General features: G+C 47.6%; 2 protein-coding genes across 5 annotated transcripts; one reads left to right on the top strand and one right to left on the bottom strand.

Annotated features, from left to right (window-relative positions):
* Nucleotides 1-408: 408 nt before the first annotated feature.
* On the bottom strand, nt 409-1,207 carry LOC114115249 (proline-rich protein 2-like). Its single transcript, XM_027970766.1, has 2 exons — nt 967-1,207; nt 409-923 (listed from the first exon to the last, which is right to left on the bottom strand). Exons 1-2 carry the CDS (start codon nt 1,205-1,207, stop codon nt 409-411), a joined length of 756 nt encoding a protein of 251 aa, XP_027826567.1.
* Nucleotides 551-17,529, top strand: ZNF518B (zinc finger protein 518B). 4 transcript variants are annotated; one of them, XR_009601169.1, is made up of 4 exons: nt 551-653; nt 10,629-14,963; nt 16,868-16,943; nt 17,288-17,529. XR_009601169.1 is itself a non-coding variant. In XM_060417676.1 (2 exons), the coding sequence occupies exon 2, from the start codon at nt 10,817-10,819 to the stop codon at nt 14,048-14,050; it is 3,234 nt and encodes a 1,077-aa protein (XP_060273659.1). In that variant the 5' UTR covers nt 551-653; nt 10,629-10,816; the 3' UTR covers nt 14,051-17,529. The 4 variants fall into 4 exon arrangements, 1 of the variants encoding a protein (XP_060273659.1); XR_009601168.1 differs by lacking the exon at nt 16,868-16,943; XR_009601167.1 differs by having other exon boundaries at nt 10,629-16,943.
* The last annotated feature ends 2,105 nt before the right edge of the window (nt 17,530-19,634 follow it).

Below are 19,634 nucleotides of genomic sequence, written 5' to 3'. Positions count from 1 at the left end.
GGGTTTCAGGTCTGTCGTTCCCCAACTTTGGAAAAGAAAATACTGAGACTCCGAGAGGTCCAGGGACTTCTTCGCCCAAGGTTCCGCAGCGAGGATGTAAAGAAGTTTCGAGAGTCGGGATTCGAACCTGGGTCTTCCAAGGCTAGTTCCTTCACGGCGGCTTTCAAGAAAGAGAGACACAGAGAGAGAATTTGGAAGGCTGAAGACCGGAGCTCCTTTGCTTCTCCTGGACTTGAAGCTCCACGAGGGCAGGGAGCAAAGGCCTTCTTCCTCTGGGCCCACGACCGCTAGGCTTGGGCCAACGATACAGAAGCGCAACCGGTGGTCCTTTGGCGGGGGCGGGCGGCTCCCGGGGCCCAGCGTAATATCGCACCGCGGGTGTAGATGCTCTCAGGGTAAACGCTGAGCTCAGAAGCCCCGGGGGTGCTCCGCGGGGATCTGAGAGCCGGCGGGGAACGGCGCAGCCTTAGGGACCTCGGGCGCCGGCCGCGATCCGGCCGGGCCTCCGCGCCGCACTGCGCACGCGCGGCGTCGCCGGGCTCCGCCCCCCGAGTAGGGACCTACAGCGGGCGCGGTGGCGGCGGAGGCGGCGGCCTGGCGCTGGCGGTGTAGACACCCTCCCCCTCTCCGCGGGACCCAGACCAGCCGGCCCGGTGAGTGACTGAGCCGGTGGAGGGGCGAGGGTGCCGGGTCCCGAGTGCGAGGGGCGGGCCCAAGGGTGCGGAGAGGGGCTGGGGGGCCGCGCGGATTGCAGGGGCCGGACGAGGCTGCCGGGCGCGGGCTGCCGGGGCCAGGAGGTGCGGGGGCTTGGCCCCCGTGTGCCCGGGGCCGCCCGGCCGGGGGTCTGTGGCCGGAGGCCCGAGGCAGACGCGAGGCGGCCGCGGGCTCGGGCTGGGCGCGGAGGAGGAGGAGGGAGCGGCGGCCTGGACGGGAAAAGGTGGGGGGGGGTCCCCCGCCGGGCCGGACCGGGTGTGGGAGGAGGGGCGCGGAGCCAGGGATCGCGAACCCCCGGGGGTGGCGGTGGATCTGTGCGCCCGGCGCCCCCGCGCTCGCCCGCCTTTGTGCCGCTGCGACCCCGCACGCTCGCCCCCGAAAGCGCTGGGTCGCGACCCTCGACTGCTGCGGCAGCGGCGGCGGCAGAGTCCGGGCTTGCGGGACTCCGGGCCCGGCCTCCTCCGCCCGCCCCCCAGCGTTTTAAATGATGCATCTCTCCTGGGAGAGCTCCTACCGGTCGGCTCCAAGCAGGAAGTGTCGTCAGGAGGGCCATTTTTAAAGCCTCCTGCGGGCCTCGGAGGTCCGCTTGACGTGGTTCGGTCTCCGTGGCCAGAAGGATGCCCCCGCGCGCGCCTCTCCCGCCCCACCCCCCGCAGGGGGCGCGGAGTTACCTGTCTGCGGCCCCCGCGCCTGCCCTTCCCTGCAGCAGCGCTGCGCGATGTGGACTCGCCCTGGATAACGCGACCGTCGGTGTGCGCGTGCCAACAATAAACTGGAAAACCCGACTTGGCATTGTTTTTCCTTGGGAGTTTGGGCGCACGTGCCCAGGGATGGGCTTGTCCATGGAGGGCCTCTGTGCTGGAGAGGGGCGTAAGGGCACGGTAGATGACGGTTGGTCTCCTTCTATAAATGATGACGTCACTTCTTTGGGGGACCTCACCCCAATCCCAGCTGCTTTTGGATCTTATTGCTTTGGGGGGGTCTTTAGGCAGTTTAAAGCCAAAGAGACCATGAGGGTGCAAAAGAACGAAATGCCCGACTCGGAAAGGGAAAAAAAGTCAAAGAAGAGAATGAAAGAAAACACTTAAGTTCCTATGTATACGTTGGTTATTCAGTGTATCCCGTGAAAATACCCTTGATTTTTAAAAACTGGGATAATGAACAGTTGTATTAATCTAAAGTAGGAAAATGAAAAGTGAAATACTAAGCACTGTGTTCTGGTTAAAAACAAACGTCTACACGGCTAAACTGTTGTGTTAGATCCCTGAAACATTACCTCTTAAGCTTAGAATTGGTCTCCAGGAGCAGGCAGCCCTTTCCTACGGAAGAGGAGAGAGGATAGGAATCTGTTTATCTCTGAGTCAGGTATGCAAAGGTCATTCCGATCCCTGACGCATTCTCAGCTGGAGATACTGGCCCAGCAAATGGGGGTTAAAACCAGTATCCCAATAGTCTGTTTAGGTAGAATACAAATGTTTGACTTTTTAAATTGTATCAGTGTTATCCCTAACCTAGGATGCATTTTAAAAAACTTTTTAGTTTTTAATCTTGGATCTAATATAGCCTTGAAAAATAATACTGTACATATTTAGTTTTGTTGTGCTGCTAAACATTTATTGCAAGGTGCTTCTTGGAAACAAAGGAGGTCATTATTTATTGGGCCTCCTCTTTCATGTGTTATGCCAAACTAATGTAGATTTTTAAAAGTCCAGTAATAGCGATTTAAAAATACACATAGGTCTACTGATCTATTCACTTGAAAGTAAGGGGATCTGGGCCAGTTTATGAGGAGAAAGAAGAACAAAGAACATTGTTATTGTCATCAGGAAGGCTGACATTTTTTTCATTCATCGACTGCTTCATTCAGCCAATACACATTGACTGCCTTGTGTGACCAAGCCTGTGGTAAACAGGGTCCCCACCAGTGAAGCTTTCTCGGTCTTGATTGTTCCCAAGCAGCCTGGCACAGACGGCATTTTCTTTGTTCACGTATTCAGACTCAGGCAACTGCAGTCTCTAGAATGCATCCTGGGGATGAAAGTGGCTGGAGACCATCCGATCCAGACATTCTCATCCTAGGGTTGGGGGTGGGGAGTGCGGAGGCATCAGAATGACCTGGGAAGAACTGGGAGCCTTGTGCCCGAGCCCACCCCCAGAGAAGTACAGTCTGAGTCATTCTTCCACCTGAGTCCTGGGAAGCCTTTTTCCCTTTTATTTTGAGCTCCCTTGCTGGAGAAGCGCTTTGGGGGCTCAGCCCCCTTTTTCTCTACAAGCAAGAAGGACATGGAGAAAACAAGGCTACACGGACCCAGGACTTAAACCCCAGTGTCTGGCTTCTGTTGCAGAACCTTTGTGTGGTGCCTCGCTGCCTCCCAGGGTTCTGAGCGTAGAGGCCTGTATCAGAGCCTGAGGTTGAGAACAGAGGGGACTCGGTGCCTGAGAAAAGAGGGAAGAGCCCATGGGACTCGCCATGGTTTTGACTCACTCAGCTGCTCGATGACTCCGGGCAGGAAGTAAAAATGGTGCCCAACTGTGACTGCTGTTCCCAGCCTCCCTCAACAGGGTAACAGAAGGAATTTAGGTTAGACGCCAACTGACCAACTCCGTGACCTGGGAAAAGCCAGTTTCTCCGGAACTTACAAGAAGCAGGTAAGCTTCTGTAAGTTGGAGGGAGCACTTTGAGGAGTAATGGAGGTAATGTATGAATCTGCCTCCGTACCCCACCCCCCGCTTCCACCTGACTTGGGCCGCAGTGCCCAGCTTTGGTAACACAGCCAGCCATTGAGAGCATCTGCATCAGATCACTAGTGTGGCATTTACCACCTCCCTGAAAGCACCTGTTTACTTCGCTACATCCCTCGTCCACACTTTCTTAAAGACAGCAGGCTGGGCAGGGGTCCAGTAAGCAGCCCTGATTCAGGCCCATTGTGCTCATGCCGTGCCAGGCACGTTTCAGTTTCCAGGAGTCTGCAAAGGGGTCACTGTCATTGCGCACTCCACGGAGAGCATCAGTGATGATGTTTCCAAAGTCAAAAGTCTAATAAGCAAGGGTCTACCAGAGTCTACCTGTCTGCTGGTGTCATTACAGTTAAGGCAGTGGCCTTGCCTCACCTCCAGGCGCCCAGGGATGAATTGGTATGTGAAAGGTTGCGCAGGAGTGTTGATATGACACTTATTTCACTGCACCTGTAGTGTCCAGTGAGGGTTCTCAGCCTTGACTGCACGTTAGAACCACCTGGCAAGCTTTTAAAACACCCTGAGCCTTCCCCACCACACACAGAGGGGGGCCCAGGCATCACTGGTTTTAAAGCTCAGGTAAATTTGCCATGTAGGAGAGTGACTAAACATCATAGAGACCTCATTAAAGAAGTTTAGCATCCCAGGCGTATTCTGACAAGTTGACTACCCTGATGCAGCCAAGGTTAAGAATCAGTGGGAGGTAATTTTTCTTTGTTTAATTATACTTTTTTATTTAACTCTTACTCCATTTCTTCTACAAAACTTTGACTTTAAGGCAAAAAAATGGAGGGAAGTAGAAAGATTTTTTTGTCCTTTTTTATCACCTTTAGAGACCTGAAGCCCCTAGGAACTTTTAATAAGTAGTACTAACTAGTGTTTGAAAATGAAAGTAGCTCAGTCATGTCCGACTCTTTGCGACCCCATGGACAACATAGTCCGTGGAATTCTCTAGGCCAAAATACTGGGGTGGGTAGCCTCTCCCTTCTCCAGGGGATCTTCTCAACCCAGGGATCGAACTCAGGTCTCCTGCATTGCAGGCAGATTCTTTACCAGCTGAGCCACAAGGGAAGCTACCTTTCTTAAAATACTAACAAGAGCATAGTTGCCTCTTAAGTTTGTTTGTTTTTTTTCCATGTGTAGAACCCTAAGTTTTGACACTAGTCGTATTCTTTGTTTAGAAATGTTCTCTCTTAAAGTGCTGTTCATAAATAACAGCTTCTTTTGTTCTCTGATGCTCAGCTCACCTGCTCTGCAGTGTCCAGTCCGCCCCTAGGGAACTCCCTTTGTGGACTGGTGAGTGGGAGGGAAGAGCCTTGCCTCCAGCCAGACACCTTTATCTCATTAGGCTTACTTGTTAAACTAATAACCTGCTCCTCTGTGATGGCTGGAATCTTCTTTCTACACTTGAAGGAATCTTCCTTAACCAGAAATACATTGGCTTATTTCTTGACAAAACCTGTAGTTTGCCAAACATAAGGCTACCTGCTAGCTGTATACACCATTTCCTCATATCAGTCATGTCAGTTAGGGTATTACTCCCATTTTACAAGTGAGGAAACCCAGGCTGAGAGAGGTTAATGAGTTCAGAGTGACACAGCTCCAGGTCAAAACCTAGGTTTTGAACCTTGCTCCTGGTAACCCACGGAGATTGCTCTCTCCACTGTGGTACACTCTCTTTACACCTGGAAAGCTGAAGAATCGGAACACAGGCTCTCTTGCCCAACCTTCTTGCCTCTTTCTGTGTGCCCCAAGTGATACACTTGGATTCAGAAGGAAATCTAAGATCCCAGAGGTGTACATTTGTCAGCAACATTTAGAAGTCTTTTTTGCCATCAAGATGGCTGTCAGTTCAGTCATTTCAAGTGAAAGTAGGTGAGCAAAAAGAAAATACTTCATTAATGTTTGCCATTATGTAGATCTATTTACCATTCAGTTCAGTTCTGATTCTTTGTCTGGTGAGTGAGGCGATTGTTTCTCCTTGAATACTGACTTACTGGGGAGGTGTTGGCAGTTTACACAACCAACGTTGGACTGTTACCCTGATCAGATATCACTCATTTACATGCTAATGGTCACGTAGGGGTAGAATGTTTTAAATTTTTGGTTATTGAGACACGTTAGAGTAGCCTATGCTCTCTATGGCTTAATAGACAAAATGAAAGGATCCCTGTCTTCAAAGAGCTTTCTCATTTGCTTCTCTGTCCAAGAAAGGATGCAGTCAGCCAGCTAAAATTTACTAAGTTTGGTGGGTATCTCATGAACACAAGATGTACGTGATAATCTGTGTAGCATACGTATGATTTAACTGCCTAGCAACTGTTTGTTGTTTTTTTTACATTTTTCACATTAACATCTAGTGTGGGAACACATTCATTTGCTACAGGGATAATGCACAATTCAGCTGAGCTTGGAGAGGAAGCAGTCAGTCAGTACACTGGATTATATGGAAACCTAAGTTGTAGTGAGCACTCTTGTAGATAAAGCATCTTTTCCTTGGCAGCTGTAAGCACCTGTTGGCCTGTTTGCCACTAAGGCAAGGTGGATGGCTTGACCCCAGAGGTGAATTCTCTTTTAGACTGTACAACCTGGCAACTATAATTAAAGTTTTAAAATGAGATTCGCTGTGTACTCCAGAAAAAGCCAGGTAACAAAGAAGCATGTGTTTTAGCTCTTGGACTATTAATAAAGTGATAGGCATCATTTCTTCTATTTTCTTCATAAAGGGAAAATAATATTTTTAGCAGTTGTGTGTGAGTGACGTAGAACCTAAGTGCTTATAGTCGCACTGTCACCTCCAGTCCTCGCGACAGCCCTGTGAGATACAGTAGTAGTTCAGTCGCTCAGTCATGTCCGACTCTGCGGCCCCGTGGTCTCTGCTGCACGGCAGGCTTCCCTGTCCTTCACTGTCTCCCAGAGTTTGCGTAAACTCCTGTCCATTGAGTAGGTGATGCCATCTAACCATCTCATCCTCTGTCGTCCCCTTCTCCTCCCACCTTCAATCTTTCCCAGTATCAGGGCCTTTTCTAATGAGTTGGCTCTTCACATCAGGTGGCCAAAGTATTGGAGTTTCAGCTTCAGCATCAGTCCTTCCAATGAATATTTTAGTAGGTACTGCTACTGTCCATTTTACAGTTGCACAGTTGGACAGTTTGCCTTCAGGTCAGGTCTGGAAAGCTATGGGATAGGCTTAGAAACCCTATGATCTGATTCCAGAATCTGCTGCCTTAAACCTTGTTTTCCTGCTTTTTGTTTTTCTATTGACACTTTGTGTGTCCAGTATTTAGGAGTCAGATGCTTCCTTTTTAATAAAAATTTACACACCCTTCATGATTTTTATAGCCCTCAGTGTCACTGGACTGGTTTCTAACAAACTTAACATTTTTCTCCATCTGTCCCCCCAAATAAATTTTGAAGTCACCAGGTCAGGTGAGCTCAAAGTCAGAAGGAAAACCTGGCAGTGATGAGTGCTGCCACTAGGCTTTTTCCCAGGAAAAGGCAAGACTCAGTCTAGTGGAAGCACGTTTGTCACACGTGTGCCGCCTCTTTGTTCATGGGAGTCATCTTTCTCTGATGCTGGAGGTAATCGTGCATTAAAAAGCACACTTTTCACCATTTTAAAACGGACAACTGAACATTAACTTATTTATCACGTCCAAAGTTAATAGTACTAAGTATCTTCTGTGTTTTTGAGAGCCTTCCTAAATAAACTTTAAAAAAGTATGTCTCTAGTCCTAGGAGATCCAATGCAGAGATGTTGTAAAGGGTACCGTGAGTTTGGAAGGTAGGTGAGACTGAAGTTACTCATAATTGGTTAGTGGCCTCTCAGCATCTGGCCCACACATGACCCTTACATCTACAGTGTTTCATGTAATCCTTGGTCGTCAGTTCACTGGGCAGTAATCTGCCAAAGGGCCCAGGTTAACAGGTGGCTGTACCTGAGTGTGAGCCAGGTAGAGAAAGGGGCAGGGAGGGAGCAAGGTCCCGGGAACCTGTTACTCAGGTGTGCTTGGCGCAGCCTCAGTGTAAATGCCAACGCCAGAGCCGTCTCATTCTTCCACTGCATCCATTTACCTCTGTCTTAGGATGCTACATCTGAGATCTTTTTCACCGTGACTAGCTGCACATGTTAATCATGGTCAAAGATAATTTTGTTTTGAAGAAGCTGGACATCTTTTGTCACCTGAATGGAGGGAGGTACCAAAGTAGAAACTGCATAGTTTTGAGACTGGCTTAGAAGCCAAGAAGGTACTTTGAAGCAGGTGACATCATTGGGTCGTGGCCTAGCACCTTGACTCCCCCATTAAACTGTATTTTCTAATCACAGCTCGTGCTTCGTATTGGCACTCATTTCTGTGGATTCCTTATTCAAAATAGCTGCTGGCATGGCCTTGCAGAAGCACCTCCGGGAGGCCCCCACACTGCCAAGGCACTGAGCAGGTGTGGTTAGTTCTCTAGACTTGCTGCCAGTGGGATGTTCCCCACTTTTTGCTAAGGTCGTTATCACCCAGTCCAAGTCTCCAGTCCAGGAGGAATGACACCTCCACCGTTCAAAAGGATTTGGAGAGGAAATGGCAAAACTGCCTTTTTTTGTTTGGTTTTTAAAGAGTTGGTAAGCAGTTTGTACCAGGCAAGCAAGTTACTTTCCCCCCCATACCTCCTTTTCCCTCCCTCCCTCTCTTTCCTTTCTTATCTCTCCTCTTCCTGCTCTCCTTCCCCTCTCTCTGTTTCTTGTTCACTCAAGATTATGAGGCTGGTATGCACATCTTGTAAACAGAATTGAGACAAGACGAGAGAGGGAAGGGGCAGACAAATGAATGGTCTATCAGGGATTCAGTCGTTTGTAGCTCTAAGGTCAGGATCTAAGAAAGTTACAGGGATGCTGGTTTCAGTTTTATTGAAGGGTAAATTCTGGACAATGAAACTGCCCGAAGAGGGAAGGAGTTTGGGCAGTTATTAGAGCATCAACTGCGTGACCAGCTGGTGAAGATGGTTTAAAAGATTGAAGTGTTGCTGGAAGTCTCAGCCAGTGATTTCTAATAGTGCCTTTTCATCAGAATTACATGAGTGACCATGGGCATCTCTTCCTTATCTCTCTCCCACTGAAGTTTAGATGCGTGAGCTTCGGGGTGAAGCCCAGGAGTATCTGTGTTCGCTGTGATTCTGTGGCTCCTCCAGATTCAGGAACCACTAGATAAGATCCCCTTCTCAGCCTCTGCATTCCTCCGACCAGTGGTTTTCTTAGGCTCTGCCTGCAGCCGTTGCGTCCTCTGTTTTAGCAGGATGGAAATGCCAGCTGAACATGTGGGTGATTGTAGCATTCTTAGATGATCAAACATGTATGACTTCAGCCTTTCAGACTTATTTTGTGTGGCCCTTGGCTTGTGAGCAGAGTGCCAGAAGGAAAGGGCTAATTCCCACTCATGTTTCTGCCCATCTGAGCAGACACGGAGGCCTTGTGTGACTCTTGACACTTGGGGAAGCGCTTGAAAAGTACATACACATTGTCTTGTATTCTTTAGCGCTTTAGTCCTCATGCAGCTCTGTGGAGGAAGCTGAGTAAGTCTGTAATTCTGATTGCCAGATGAAAAAAAAAAAAACCTGAAGCGAGAAAGGTTGAAAGTCTTTTGTTGTTTTTTTTTAAGGTAATGAGAGGAAGGCTTTCCACAGATCCCGAACTAAAATGGTTTTTGCTTTGCTGCTAGTTCTGTGTATGCTGAAAAAAGAATGTGTGTTGAAAGATAACTATGTGAGAATCACTGCATTGCCCGGGTTGTGGTCCTGGCCCCAGACGACAAGAGTGCAGTCCCGGCTGCCTCCCTCTCCCCGTCTCCCTGCTGCCTTCATTTCGCCCTCCCGGACTGGGTCCCTGCAGCAACTGGAGGCAGCGGCTGGAATAAAGGTCAGGCCATGTCGTATCTCGGCTCCAGCCTCTCCGCACGTCTCCCTCATGAGCAGGAGAAGCCACATCCTCACGATACTGCACTGTCGGTCTTCCCTGGACCCGTCTCCCCTTCCCCTGATCAGATCTGCCGCCCCCCTGCCCAGCACCCCCTTTTTGTTCACTGACCCCCAGCCTTCTTACTGTCACTCAGGTGCTCCAGGCCCACCTCCTATAGACCTTCACCCTCCCTCCGCCTGAAGCGCCCTCCGCCAAGGCTGCCCAAGGTCTCTGCTCCAATGTCGGCTTATCCTCAGGCCTCTCCTGACTGTCCACACCTCCACACCCCAGCCCTCAACCTCATCCAATACTTATGCTCTGTCCCCTTTGCCTAGTTGTATGGTTTGTTTTCCCCGATCACTGGCCACCTTCTGCCAGATAAAGATAGGCTTGTTGTCTCCCCTCTGCACTCTCATGAGGGGAGGGACAAATTGATTTCTCATCACTGCCCTGTAGGAGCTGGAGCAGTGCCTGGTACCTGATAGATGCTCAGTAAGATGTGAAGTGGGTGTTTGTCTGCCTTCTGTTGTCAGGAGGTTGTTGGCTTCTTAGCACTTGTGCAGGCAAATGGGGTGCACCAGAGAGAGCTGGGATTCATGCTCGTGATTCAGTGTACATAGAAACCAATGGACCCCAGAGCCGGTGTCCTGGCTCTACCACTTATGCATGTTTAGAAACTTAAGTGACAGAAGGTATTAGGGAGGTTTATACAAAATTACACTTGTGAAATTGCTAAATGCTCTCAATGACGCTTAAGTAACTCACTCAGCAAAGGCCATCCCAAGTGACTGCCAAGATTATTACCGTGCTAAAGTGATGACTTTCAGAGGGTAGGCTTGCTATTTGCCAGTTCTGTTGTACTGCGTACTATGTATACTCGGGCTTCCCTGGTGGCTCAGCTGGTAAAGGATCCACCTATAACGAGGGAGACCTGGGTTCCGTCCCCGGGTTGGGAAGATGCCCTGGAGAAGGGAACGGCTACCCACTCCAGTATTCCGGCCTGAAGAATTCCATGGACTGTATAGGGTTGCAAAGAGTTGGACACGACTGAGCAACTTTGACTTCACTTCTTTGTACTGTGTTACTGTCAACATGTGCACCAAAATAATAGGTAAAGATTTAGCATAAAATTCCCAAGGTCATTGAAATAGAGGGTAAGTCTAGAAACATGTTAGCTAAGGTAAACCTTAAGTTCATGCATTAATCATGCTTTATGATTTCTTTATTTTCCCCTTAGTGTTGCCTGGAATATAAGAGAATTGGAAGCAGTCACGTTTGAGGATCTTAACCTGCTTTATGAAGAAAGATAATTAAGTATGCTCCTAGGTACCCTGCCACAAAGTGTACCAACGATGCTTCCTAAGGATTTTATCATATGAAATCTTTCTGGATTTCAGCAGGCTTTTTAGAAATGCAAATGAAGAGATGAAGGACATTGGACAGCAACTCTATAGCACAGAAGTGGGTGACGGATGCAGTGCTTTGACCATGTCACCCAAACAACCTAATGCTCATCGAGGGACTCGACCAGACAGACCGGATTCTCAGACTCTTCTGTATCAAGGCTCCGAGGCAGAGTCTGCTGCCATGACCATTGCTACGTGTGTAAAGTGCAAGAGTGTGCATGAGGTCCCACTTCAGGATCTGAAAAAGGGTACTGGACAAAGCCAGAAGGAGGACAAATACGTTTGCTTCAAATGCAACCTTGGCGTGGCCTCTCCCCATTTCCACTTTGTGAACAACAGTCGCAGTACTACTCAAGTAGGAAACAAACCTGAAGCCATCTCAAGTTCTGTCAATCACAAGTTTAAGGTAAGGAACTTCAAGCCAGGCAAATACTACTGTGACAAATGTCGCTTTTCCACAAAGGACCCTCTGCAGTACAAAAAGCACACACTTCAGCACGAAGAGATTAAGTTTGTCTGTTCTCATTGCGGTTGCATTTCCTACACGAAAGGGGAGTTTCAGAGACACCTGGTGAAGCACACAGGCGTTTTCCCTTATCGATGTGAGTACTGTGACTATGGTGCTATCAGAAACGACTACATCGTCAAGCATAGGAGGAGAGTCCACGAGAAGGCGGGGGCAAAACGGCCGCCCAAAGCCATCGCCAGGCTGGAGCCAAAAAGGATCAGCGCCTCCAAGCAAAACCCAGAGCTTTCAAAAGCTTCCAGTCCCAGCACTGCCTTTCAAAATAAGGTGTCAGATCACCTCTCAAGGTTCTCCCTCCATGCAAGTAAAGACAGGACGCACAGCATCACGTTGTTACCCGAAACCAAAGACTACCAGAAAGACGTGGTGTGCATCCCACACAAAGGGGCCCTGTCAGAGCCCCCTGAGGTCAGCCTGCTGGAGAACAAAAGTGTGGAGGTGGAGGTCTTGTCCCCCTCAAAAGAGCCTGTGCAGCCGGGGATGCCCTTAACGGTAGTGGCGCCAGCCGAACTCGTCGTCCCCGCCAACTGTCTAGCCCAGCTGATGGACGTGAAGGTTGTCAACGGAACGCAGCAGCTTGTGCTCAAACTGTTTCCCCTGGAAGAAACCAACAGCCTCGACGCCAGTGGAGGTGATGGAGGTAGTTCCGAACGTGGGTCTAAAGAGAGAGGTGCAAGCGAGCAGGAAAAAATGGCTTCCACAGAGCCCATGCAGTCCCTCGCAATTGAAGGGCCTGTTGGAAAACTTGCAGGCATCGGCAGTCTACAGCCATCAGTTCAGAAGCAGCTTAAAAATGTGAAATGGGTGAGGTCTTACGATTTTTTCATGCCAAATTCTGGCAGGCACAGCAGTGGAGAATCCCTGCTCAACCCAGGGAGAGTTGAGAGTTTGCAGAAAAAAGGTTACACGTATCCCCATAGAGCTACTCTGCCTTCCATTGCCTTCAAAGGCCACTCTCCATTATCTCTAGTGAAAAACGGTGTCTTACGTAGTCTTGGAACTTCATCGAACTCTTTTCCATATAAAGCTGCCCTTTCTTTTACTGAAGACAGAAGAAACTTACCCAGTGACCCACAGCAGTTATTTCCTGTCTCTGCACCGCCTGCAACCATTTCCTTCTCTGGAGAAAAGGACTCACTGCCCCTATATCAGAATGACTTGGGCTCTAGGAATGAGATCAGCCTTCCTGCAAAAATGGTCGCCCCTCCCAGGAAGCTGCAAGACAACCAGACGCAGGAATACAAGGCAGTTTCAAACGCAGGCCAGGTTTCCTCTCAACACAGAAGTGAGTATTTACGCATCAGCGTAATGGGAGAAGACAGAGTCAGAGCCCAACAGTCCGGGGATAAACCTCTGGAATTAAAGAATCCCGACCAGACTAATGACTCCTTCGATGGCCCAGTGATCTCCTCTGTCTTTTCTCTGAGCTCCGGATCTGAAAACGTCCCTGAGGGCGTCAAGTGGAATAGTTCAACGTCCAAAATAAAGTCAATTGAACTCTTGCGCAGAAAGATAGCCCAGTTAATCGAATCCTGTGGCAAGCCTTCATCTCTGGCTGCAAACAGCGCCCATCGACATTCTGTAGGGAAGGCGTCTAAAGTCACTTCAAAAGCCACGCCTGACGGCATCCAGGAAATTAATGTGTCTTTCACCAGCTCTGGCTATTCCACGGGCACGCTCCCCAGACCTCAGGATGCTGGTGATGTTAGTGGGCAGCTCGCACACCAGCAGGCGTATCCACAGCTTGTCGAAGGCAGCAGTGGGAAAACCGAAAGCAGACTGACCAAGAAGCCCCATGTGGCTGCTCCAGTGTTGATACCCAAGGGGGCCGTGTTGAGGGTTCTTAATTCCTCTGAGGATTCCCATATCATAGAGGCAACCTGCGAAGCACCTGTCAACATCCCGTGCACTGAGACAGAGTTAATAAAGCCCCTTCCGCTCTGCCCAATGAAACGGACAGACCCAGACGTACAGTTTCTGACGAGTGAAAGTGGGCCCATAGATATGTCCCCAAATCACGATCTGTCTTTTCGGCCTAAATCACGAAAAGAGAGTGCCCATTGTAGCACCGTGCCCAGAAAACCCGGATCCATGCACAGCCCACAAGGAAGCAGTGAAATGAGCAAGCAAGCTAAACTGTTTCCCAGAAGTCTTCCCATCAGTAAAAATAAACCCAGACAAATCAGCTCATCCAAGAAGAAAAGCAAAATCCAGACTGACCCCAGCCGCTGTTTCAGGGATCCTTCCATTTTTCAGGTTGCAAGACAGCTTCGACTGATCGCAGCTAAACCAGACCAGTTGATCAAATGCCCCCGTCGGAACCAGCCCGTTATCGTGTTAAACCATCCTGACGTTGACTCACCGGAGGTGTCCAACGTGATGAAGGTTATAAACAAGTACAAAGGCAACGTCCTCAAGGTGGTGTTGTCGGAGAGGACTAGGTGTCAGTTAGGCATGAGGCGGCACCACATCCGACTGACCTACCAGAACGCTGAGGAAGCCAGTCAGATCAAAAGGCAAATGATGCTGAAAATGAAACTGAAGAAGGTTCATAAAAGCAACTACCAGGTGGTGGATTCCTCGCCTGATGACTCATCGCAGTGTATATTTAAGTGCTGGTTTTGTGGGCGGCTCTATGAGGACCAGGAAGAGTGGATGAGTCACGGCCAGCGGCATTTGATAGAGGCTACCAGAGACTGGGATGTTCTTTCTTCCAAGGGCAAATAAGTGAAAAACCGATCTCAGAAGCACTGTGTTTTTGTTCCCTTTCAGTTGGTCCTGGTTTGGGTGGTTTGGTTTTGAGTCCCTCCCTGACTCGGTGGGGGAAATAGAGTATGCAGGGATGGGAGGGCAGGTCAGTCTTGAGATCCTCCTGGGAATGTGGAGAGAGCCACGAGTCTGAGCCCAAGCCGGGTGCCTGGATCTCAGAAGGGTCTGTGTCCCTGAAGGAGCGTGCCCAGATTCACCTACATGCATTTGTTTGGGGAGAAGGGAAACTCGGAACAGATTTTCAGTGGGATCTGAGATTTCTCTTCAGGCAGTAACCTTTTTCCGAGTAGATAACAAATCTTTTCTTATCCATTCAGAGGGGCACATTTAGAACGTTGACACATGCTCTTTATATAACAAAATGCTACCGAAGAATTAAACCCAGGTCTTGGTGTGCACATCCCTTTTTTTTTTTTTAACTTTTTGCGTTAACTCATCTCCTAAATATTTGGTACATAATGGAGATTACATTTGCTACTTCATTTTCTTAAATTTGGTTATAAGAAAGTGGCATTCTTTTAAATCCCTCACCCACTCAGCGGTGTTGCTGAGTGTTCATGGTAGCACAGAGAAATTGTGCTTTTGTTGACCCCTTTAAAGAATGATTCCAAAGATTGGCCTGAGTTTGCAACAACAGCAGATGTTAGGGGAAGAGTAAAAGATTTTCAAGCTTTTGCTTTCTTTCCAAGTACCTTGATTTATGACGGTGGGGGAGGGAATGTGCCTTTCTGGAAGAAGAAAAAGAGAAAATGTCTAAAGTTGTCTCCTGTTTGCCCTTGCCACTCTCCTGAAAGTCGGCTGAGTAATCCACGTCCACTGTGAGTGAACAGGCTCCTTTGAACTTGGATGAAGTTCGGGGAGACAAGTCGAGGTAGGATTGGGAAGCAAGTTGGGGCTTTAGTGAAACTGTGAGTTTTGGTTTGGTTCCCCACAAACCAGGGCTGGGTGTTGCACGCTCTGTGTTCCTCCACCATCTGTGGGTCAGACGCTGCCCCTCCGCCCCCCCATCCTGCCAGGTCATATTCTGTCCTCCCTTGGTGGGTTTTCTGAACAGGCCCTCTTATGGAATAAGACCGCTTCCCCACTCACCTGTCCACTCCTTAAGATTTTTCCCTCATGAAAACACTGTGAACAGGCAGGAATCCACAAAATGGAAACCTCCCCACTGTCTTTATTCAAGTTCCAGGAACACTGTACCCAGTTTTCATCAATGGTAATTTCTAACTGATCTCAGCTCCAATCAGGCCTTCCCTGTTGCTCACCCCACTTGGGAAGCAGCTCCGAGAACACTCCAGTTCCCCTCCACCAGCAGAACGCAGGGCTGGTGCTGGTCTCCACCGCCCGCCCTCTGCACCACCGTGGCTGCGTGGGCAGGTGGATGGCTTGGCAAACATGGCTCCACCCGGGTTGTAGTCCTCACAAGCCAGCCAGCCAGCCCCAAGCCGGCCATAACGCAGAGCACAAATGCAAGGCAGCCCCAGGGCACGTGTTTTCCCTCCTTTTGTATGCCTTCCTCGCAGAACGGGGCGATTGTATCTGAAAAGGGCATGAGCAGGCTTCTTGTTGGCTTGGCAGTTGAAGGCTTTCTGATCCTTTTCCATGTGGGGAGGTCTTAGGTTATCCTCGGATACATTTGATTGTAATACTTTGTAGTTAATTCTCATTACCGATAAATTGACGTGGCTTGTGTGTAGTTTAATACATAATCGTTACTTTGGTTTATTAGTTTTTTATTGAAACTCGAAACTTCGGTTTTTTAATATGTGTATATACGTGTGTACACATACTTTTTACCATGTGAAGACTGTTTTAGCTAATTTTCTGATTTCCTATTTTATAATGGAATTATGTGGCCTGGAAAAATATAAAGCATTTTATATTCTAGAAATAATTTATTTTGGAAGCACATTTTTATAATGGTCTGATCTTGTTTTTAGAAAATGAAAGCACAGTAAGTGATGGGTCCGATTTCCGTGAACAAATGGGTATATTGTTTCAGTACAGTATTTAATCCTTGTGCATTTCTAGTTGGTGCTTTTTGGGAAATGGGTCATGTGTACCACTTCACTACATAAAGGAGAGCATCCTTAAGTTTTATCCACAGAAGACTTGTTATCCCCCAACCCCCTAGCATGAAAGAAGGCTCTTAAGAGTTGAGGGGAGAAGAAAAGGCTGTGATTTTATTTTTTTCCTCCTTCTATACCTCACTGCTTGGTAGCATCTTTCCTGAAAGGCTAGACCTTGACCTTCCAGGAAAGATGACCTTGAATCAGGTCAGAGTGTTAAGTGTCAACATGAAGAATTCACACTTGGCAGCGTCAACTGTTTTTCAAGTATTACCTAAAAGTCAGCTTATGTACCTGTACAGAGCAAAATTTTGTGAGTAGAATATGTAGCTAGGCTTCTTGAGATTTTCAGAATGACAGTACCTTTTAAGGAATTAAGAGGGCTTCCTGAAAGTCATGAAAAAATGAGAAAGCAAAACATGTCTTCCTTATATAAAGAACCTTAGAAAATATTGTGTTAACATGTAGCTTAATGTCATGAAACGAACGAAATTGGAGAAGGTAGAGGCAGAGCTGTGTTGAGTATTAGTCGACTTTCTTACCTTAATTTTGAAGGATCTCTACTCACTAAATGTTATTCATAGTTCTTATTACAAAAATCATTAACTTATTTTTTAAAGTAGATTTTCTTACTTTGGAGGATCAGGAATGAGACGACCTTCTTATATTTATGATATGACAGTGAAAAAAATTTTTTTAATATACCCAGAGGCTATTTTCGGAGAAGGCAGTGGCACCCCACTCCAGTACCCTTGCCTGGAAAATCCCATGGATGGAGGAGCCAGGTAGGCTGCAGTCCATGCTAAGGGTCAGACACGACTGAGCGACTTCCTTTTCCTTTTCACTTTCATGCATTGGAGAAGGAAATGGCAACCCACTCCAGTGTTCTTGCCTGGAGAATCCCAGGGACAGGGGAGCCTGATGGGCTGCTGTCTGTGGGGTCGCACAGAGTCGGACACGACTGAAGTGACTTAGCAGCAGTAGCAGCAGAGGCTGTTTTACTCAAATTTTTATCCCCAGTCCAAAACACTTTGTGAGTCCCTCTTACAGGCCAAGAGCTGTTGGTTGAGCTAAACTGAATGCAATGTATTAACCCTCCAAAGTTCCATCCCTCTTTTTTTTTTTTTAGGACATAATGATGTAAGCCACTCCAGAAAATGAAGATGTGATGCTGCTCAGCCTTTGGGATATTTTTTGAATCTGTCAGTGTCCGATTGAGCAGAAAACAAAACATCACATAACATGTTGTAAGCATTATTATATGTCCTGCATTAATAGTCTGTGTGTCTGCTGCTCTGACTTTGAAACACGTTATGTATATAGATAGAGACATTGGCGTAAGTTTTGTTAAATAAAACTACTGTAAAATTCTCTCCGTCCTTTCATTTCACATGTTCTGTGGGATGGCTGTTACATAGCTGACCTGTGATACATTTCTGAAGCACATAAAAGCATCAGTCTACACAGCACAGGTGCTTTGGATTCCATGAAAGTGTATTTTAAATTGGATGTGCTGCTGGTTAACCAAGCATGACCTGAAATGAGGCCTGGTGACATTTTTGTTTGCTTTGACTTACCCTTATAAGAGATGCTGGGTTGAGCAGCAGTAACAATTTTCGTAGCGTGGTCCTCATCAGAGAAGCTGTCTGGGACCTGCCCTCCGTGTGAGGCTTCAGCTAGGAGTGGGGCTCGGGTGGGAGGGTCCCCAAGTAGTCAGGGAGCCTTCGGGGGCCAGGTGTGTGGGTGACACCCTCTAGCCAAATGTATGTGATTGTTTATATCTAGTTTCTTCACATTCTTGGAAAGTATGAGGGTATTTGGTGAGGGGGCTTCATTCCCGGTACCCAAGGAGTCAAAGAGATTTAGAGTTGAGTTGAATATTGGCAAACTCTGAGGAGAATCCAGGAGGTAGGAGTTGCTGAAGTTCATCAGTTTGGCTTATTCCCTTGCGTTGAGGTAATAGATAAAACTGTGTAGATCTAATTAGTTACCACCTTCAGTTATTTGGGCTTCCTAGGTGGCTCAGTGGTAAAGAATCTGCCTGCCAATGCAGGAGATGCAAAAAACTCAGATTCCATCCCTTGGTCAGGAAGATCTCCTGGTGTAGGAAATGGCTACCTGCTCCAGTATTCTTATCTGGAGAATTCCATGTGCAGAGGAGCCTGCTGAGCGATAGTCCACAGGGTCACAAAGAGTCAGACATGACTGAGCACATTTGACTGGTATCTAGGGGAGTAGAGATCAGATAAGGCAGCTGAACCCTGAAGGGAATTTGTACAGCCCTGGACTTCAGGCTATGATGTCACTAGGTGGCGGCCAAGACAGACAAAGGCCAATAGCTGGGAAATGGCCCTCACTAATCTACGTATTTTAAGAAAAAAAGCTCAGAAAAGTTAATATAACCTGTTCAGCAGGTTCACATGCCAGTGAGTGAAGTAGTGGACGGGACCTTGTGGCAGGAAGCCCCGTGGTACCCTTCCTTGTGTCTGTGAACCTCTCCACCTTAACATATATAGAGCACTACATTGTCACAGGTGTCTGCATAAATTGCCCTCCTGAGGTTCCAGCACATAACAGACATACTCTTAAAGTAGTCTAATATGACCAGTGCCGTCCAAATATAATACGTATACATATTCTTGACTACCTAGTAGCCACACATAAGACAGTAGAAAGAGCAGATGAGAAAATGTTTTGCCTCAATACATTCAAAATGTGATTTACCCATATTTCAACATAAAACCTACTGAGATATTTTCTGTGTGTAAACACAAAGGGTGTATGTATACATAATACATATGTATACTTTAAATGAAGTTTCAGAAGTCTGGTATATTTTAAGCTTAAAACATGTTTCAGTTCTGATGCTAAATTTTTAGTTGTAATGCGATATAGTCCTATCAGAATACTTGTGTGTTTAGTGGAAAGATTGTACTGCTTCAGTTTAAAAAATTCAGTTCTCCAGTCACCCTCGCCACATTTCAAGTGTTCATTACCCATATGTGTCTAGTGTTTTATTGTATTGAATAGGATAGGACAAAGGGAAATGACTCTATCATAAGTATTAGCTTACTTGTCTGGATTTCTTGATGGAAAGGGTCGAATTTCATTTATCTGTGTGTGTCTCTAAATCTAGGCCAGGCGAGGCTTTTACTCACATTTAGGGAATGTCACTTCTGCTTCCAGGTTCTGTATTACTACTCTGCAAACAGTACAACTTCTAGATCTCCCTTAAATGATTGCACATGGGATTTTTGGAGGTTCTTTATTTTGCAAGCATAGATGGTCAACCAAACAGATGTTTAGCAGTCATCCACGCTGTATTCACAGTCCGTCAGGGACCCAGCCTGCTGGAGGGGCCGCTCGCCTCTGCACCATCTGAACCACGTGGGCTCCTCCGTTACCGGGACAGGGACAGACGGGAGTGGAAGGTCTTGCTCGGGTCGAAAATATGCAGCACTTCCACTCACAACCCA

Source organism: Ovis aries, chromosome 6 (genome assembly GCF_016772045.2).
Source record: "Ovis aries strain OAR_USU_Benz2616 breed Rambouillet chromosome 6, ARS-UI_Ramb_v3.0, whole genome shotgun sequence".
NCBI classification, from domain to species: Eukaryota; Metazoa; Chordata; class Mammalia; order Artiodactyla; family Bovidae; genus Ovis; species Ovis aries.
The sequence above is the reverse complement of the archived record's forward strand: the minus strand, read 5'-3'. Positions and strand labels throughout refer to the sequence as shown.

Coding starts and splice junctions, on each gene's coding strand:
- LOC114115249 (XM_027970766.1), bottom strand. CDS start 1,207: ATGCATCATTTAAAACGCTGGGGGGCGGGCGGAGGAGGCCGGGCCCGG. Junction 924..966: donor CGCCCCTCCTCCCACACCCG/GTCCGGCCCGGC, acceptor TTTCCCGTCCAG/GCCGCCGCTCCCTCCTCCTC.
- ZNF518B (XM_060417676.1), top strand. CDS start 10,817: ATGAAGGACATTGGACAGCAACTCTATAGCACAGAAGTGGGTGACGGA.